The 3,628-nt window shown below is 44.5% G+C and overlaps 1 protein-coding gene across 2 annotated transcripts in view; it reads left to right on the top strand.

Moving 5' to 3' along the window:
- The window catches only part of LOC101860183 (kelch-like protein 5), a 69,225-nt gene that overhangs the window by 24,663 nt on the left and 40,934 nt on the right, over positions 1-3,628 (top strand). For both annotated transcript variants that reach the window (XM_035970949.1, XM_005102890.3), the window contains one exon: positions 2,412-2,767. In XM_035970949.1, the coding sequence (XP_035826842.1) occupies positions 2,412-2,767 (356 nt within the window). The remainder of the gene's footprint in view (positions 1-2,411; positions 2,768-3,628) is intronic.

The raw sequence follows: 3,628 nt of genomic DNA, 5'->3' as shown, positions 1-3,628 counted from the left end.
TCTTTTTCGGTGCACCTGTACAATTATATGGTCCTGTTTAATGTTTACATGACGGCCATTATTGTCATGTGGCAGTGAATCTAGAATCTAGATCGTTCAAGCGAATGCTTGGTGAGTTCTGCTTCTTATTATTGTTTCTTTTTGTCTGCTTGCTATTCCCTTGCCCAAAATGCCGTCCTGGTCCTTTTTATAACGGCGTCTGGTCATTTTTGAAATGACCATTTAAAAATGTCCCCTGTCCAGTCAGGTGACGTCACGCAAACCGCTCAACCCGAGTTGGCGAAGGCAAGACGGCGTAGAGTTCGCGACCTCAGTGCTTTCTTGGTGCATCTCCATTTAATAACTGTGAAAGCAGTTCACAACAAAGATTGAGATTAAGAAGAAGTCACATTTTCATTGTTAAAAAATGGAGATAGGACAAGAAAGCACTGAGGTAGTGAGTTGACAGAGAGACGCCCTTCCCAGTTTTTCAGCGCAATAAGAATGTAGTTTGGATTCCGATAAAGCCGACAACGCCGATCCGAGCTTAAAGCCGCCTGCAGTCTGCCAGCTCTCTGTGAGGCAAGTTGGAAATCATAAGGGAATTTTTATATCTATCGGCGCTCACTGAGTCAGTCTCCGAAGTCGGCGTTCTCTATGTTTTCGCCCTTACCTGCGGGCGAACGGTTTTTTTTTTATTGGCTGTTATGTCGCATTGGTGTTTGCCATGTCGTTCACAACGCGGCCTCGGTTTGATATCGTATGATGGTCAGGTTAGGTTTAACATTTTACCGTAAAAATTTCAGTCGTAAAGTTATATAATTCACCTTTATTTGAAATAGCAATATACTCGTACATCCTTTTTCGGGTGCAAAATTGTAGGACTGGTGTGTAGTGTGAGACAAGACAATGAACTTACCTGAATAAGAAGATTTTTTTTTTGTTGAAAATTGTTTACGGAGTCCATGGCAGTGGCTTCCGCAGAAAAAGGGAGGCTTCGGTTATGGATCCTTCTCTGATGGGTACTGTTTGTGGACAAGACGACGGCGCCTACAGCTGAGTCCGATCTGAAGCCATCTTCAAAGATTTGCTCGTGGGTAGTTAGCGGGTGCTCCTTTTTCCTATCAAACATCTGTCGTCCTTATCTCTCCTTTTTATGTTTGTTACTCTCTTGTTACACCTCTAATCTTCGGCACTTATATGACCTTAATGTGTTGCAAGTGCCGTAAAACACTTACCAAATCAAAGATTTGCTCAACGTCGAGTTATTTTTTGTGTGAAAGTAGAATGCTTTGTACGCGGCTCCGATTTTTAACTTGTGCCATAAATATTATTATGATCTGACTTTTTAAAAAAAGTTGGCGTGAAAAACACGTCATGCACTTACGATTAGGGTGGCAATGAATTAGGTGTCTCTTTGTCCAAGCGAATGCTTGGTGAGTTCTGCTTCTTATTATTGTTTCTTTTTGTCTGCTTGCTATTCCCTTGCCCAAAATGCCGTCCTGGTCCTTTTTATAACGGCGTCTGGCCGTTGTTTTGTTGTCCCGTTCGTAAAAACTACTCCACTGCTCGCAGAAAAGGAAAAATAAAGTGAAATATAAAAAATTTGTTGTCCTCTTCTGGAGTTTTTTTTCTGGTACACACACACGCACGCACGGATTCTAACACCCCCCCCCCCCCCCCTTGCAAACATGATCATATATAGACAAACCAAAAGAAACACAAAAAAACAAAAGATCACATATTTACAAATTCCAACCCCCGGCCGGATGTTAAAAACCCCCCCCCCCCCCGCCACCCCCCGACACACACACACACACAAACACACACACACACAATCACACAAACACACACACACACACACAAAATCACACACACAATCACACACACACACACACACACACACACACACACACACACACACACACACACACACACGATAGCAGCTCGTGAACACCACCATGCAAGAGGGTGTCAAAAGGAAAACACGCCGTTCGCCAACTTAATATGTAACGGGTGGGCAGCAAGCGTTTTGTTGCATCCAGTGTACTGATACCACGCTGTATCTCTGTACCCCACGACTTGGTACCTAACTCCTAAACAGTACTCCAAACAAACGTTGTGTGTGGGTGATTGAGGGGTGCTTTGAGTTTGATGCTTGATCTGTCTTGTTCATTTAAAAAAACCAACTATTACTATTGACCCAGGCGACCATAATATACAGGTACAACACAACTGGATTGTTGTTGGGTTTGTTGTTTTTTGTTTGTTAGTTGTTGTTGTTGTTGTTGTTGTTGTTGTTGTTGTTGTTGTTGTTGTTGTTGTTGTTGTTGTTGTTGTTGTTGTTGTTGGGGGTTTGCTTTTGGTTTTTTTGGGGGAGTGAGGGTGGAGTTCTTTACGTAGACGTTTAATATTTTATTCACCTCCGCCAGGTACCTGGTTCACAACACCTATGCCCACCTGCAAGGGACACCCCCGCGCATGGAGGATCCGGCGGCCGGCGGCGCTGGCGTCAGCGGCATCGGTGGCGACGAGTTTCGGTCGCACAACCACGCGGAGCGCATGATGCGCAAGTTGGAGCTGTACGCCGCCAAGCGCCAACTGTGCGATGTGATATTGGTGGCGGAGGAGAGAAGGATTCCCGCGCACCGCCTTGTGCTGAGCGCCGCTTCCGACTATTTCGCTGCCATGTTCACCAGCAATGTGCGCGAGGCCAATATGGACGAGATCCCCCTTAAGGACGTAGACGCCGAGGCGCTTGCGTCGCTCGTGCAGTACGCCTACACAGGTAGGGGCGTTAATTTAATAGCGGTCTTAACCTGTTTTTTATGTCCCCGTCAACACAAATAGATCTTTAACATAACAAACAATAAAGCTGATAAAGGATGTCTTTATTAACAAAAAAGAAATATGACCACCGGTCAGAAAGGTAAATAAGTGAACTGCGATCGATTGTAAATGTTTTACCCCTACTCCCTCCCCCACCCACCACCCTTTTACTCCAAATTGGCACAATTTACATCACTAGGGGGTGGGCTCCTTCGACTCTGTCTTTCAGGGACAGCTCGGGCTGAGAATTGTGTGTGTGTGTGTGTGTGTGTGTTTATCTTATATCCCCCTATGTAGCGACTGATGTGTTCTGTAGGAAACGTTCCCATATGACAATCGAACTGACGTTTTCTGTTTGTAATGCCTAGAAGCTTTAGCGCTACGATACAGATGTCTGCAGTATGAGCGTTAGGGTTGTAGGCCCTTTAAATAGAGCACGTCCTTTATCGATCCCCTACTTTGTAAAACTCGGTCAATGGTAATAGTGTGCAATACAAATTGTTTCCTTTGTGTGGCATAATTAATATACACTGTCATCCAGCACAGACAATCTTACGAACTCGTTATTGCAGGTCGTGCTGTTTCTTCTTTCGGTAAGGCTCTGGCCACACTGCTGGCGAGGCGGACCGGGCGAAGCGATGAAATTTAATACAAAGGCGAAAAACTAAGAGCGACGCTATTTGAGGCCAATCCAATGGCGGTTTATTTATTGTCGATTGCAAAAGCTTGAGATTTATTTATGTCTGCACGCACGTTGTTGTTGAGTATCAATAAAAGAAATTAAAGATAATAATCAGAGAGAGAGAGAGAGAGAGAGAGA

This window comes from Aplysia californica, unplaced genomic scaffold (genome assembly GCF_000002075.1).
Source record: "Aplysia californica isolate F4 #8 unplaced genomic scaffold, AplCal3.0 scaffold00347, whole genome shotgun sequence".
In the NCBI taxonomy this organism is placed as follows: domain Eukaryota; kingdom Metazoa; phylum Mollusca; class Gastropoda; order Aplysiida; family Aplysiidae; genus Aplysia; species Aplysia californica.
The sequence above is the reverse complement of the archived record's forward strand: the minus strand, read 5'-3'. Positions and strand labels throughout refer to the sequence as shown.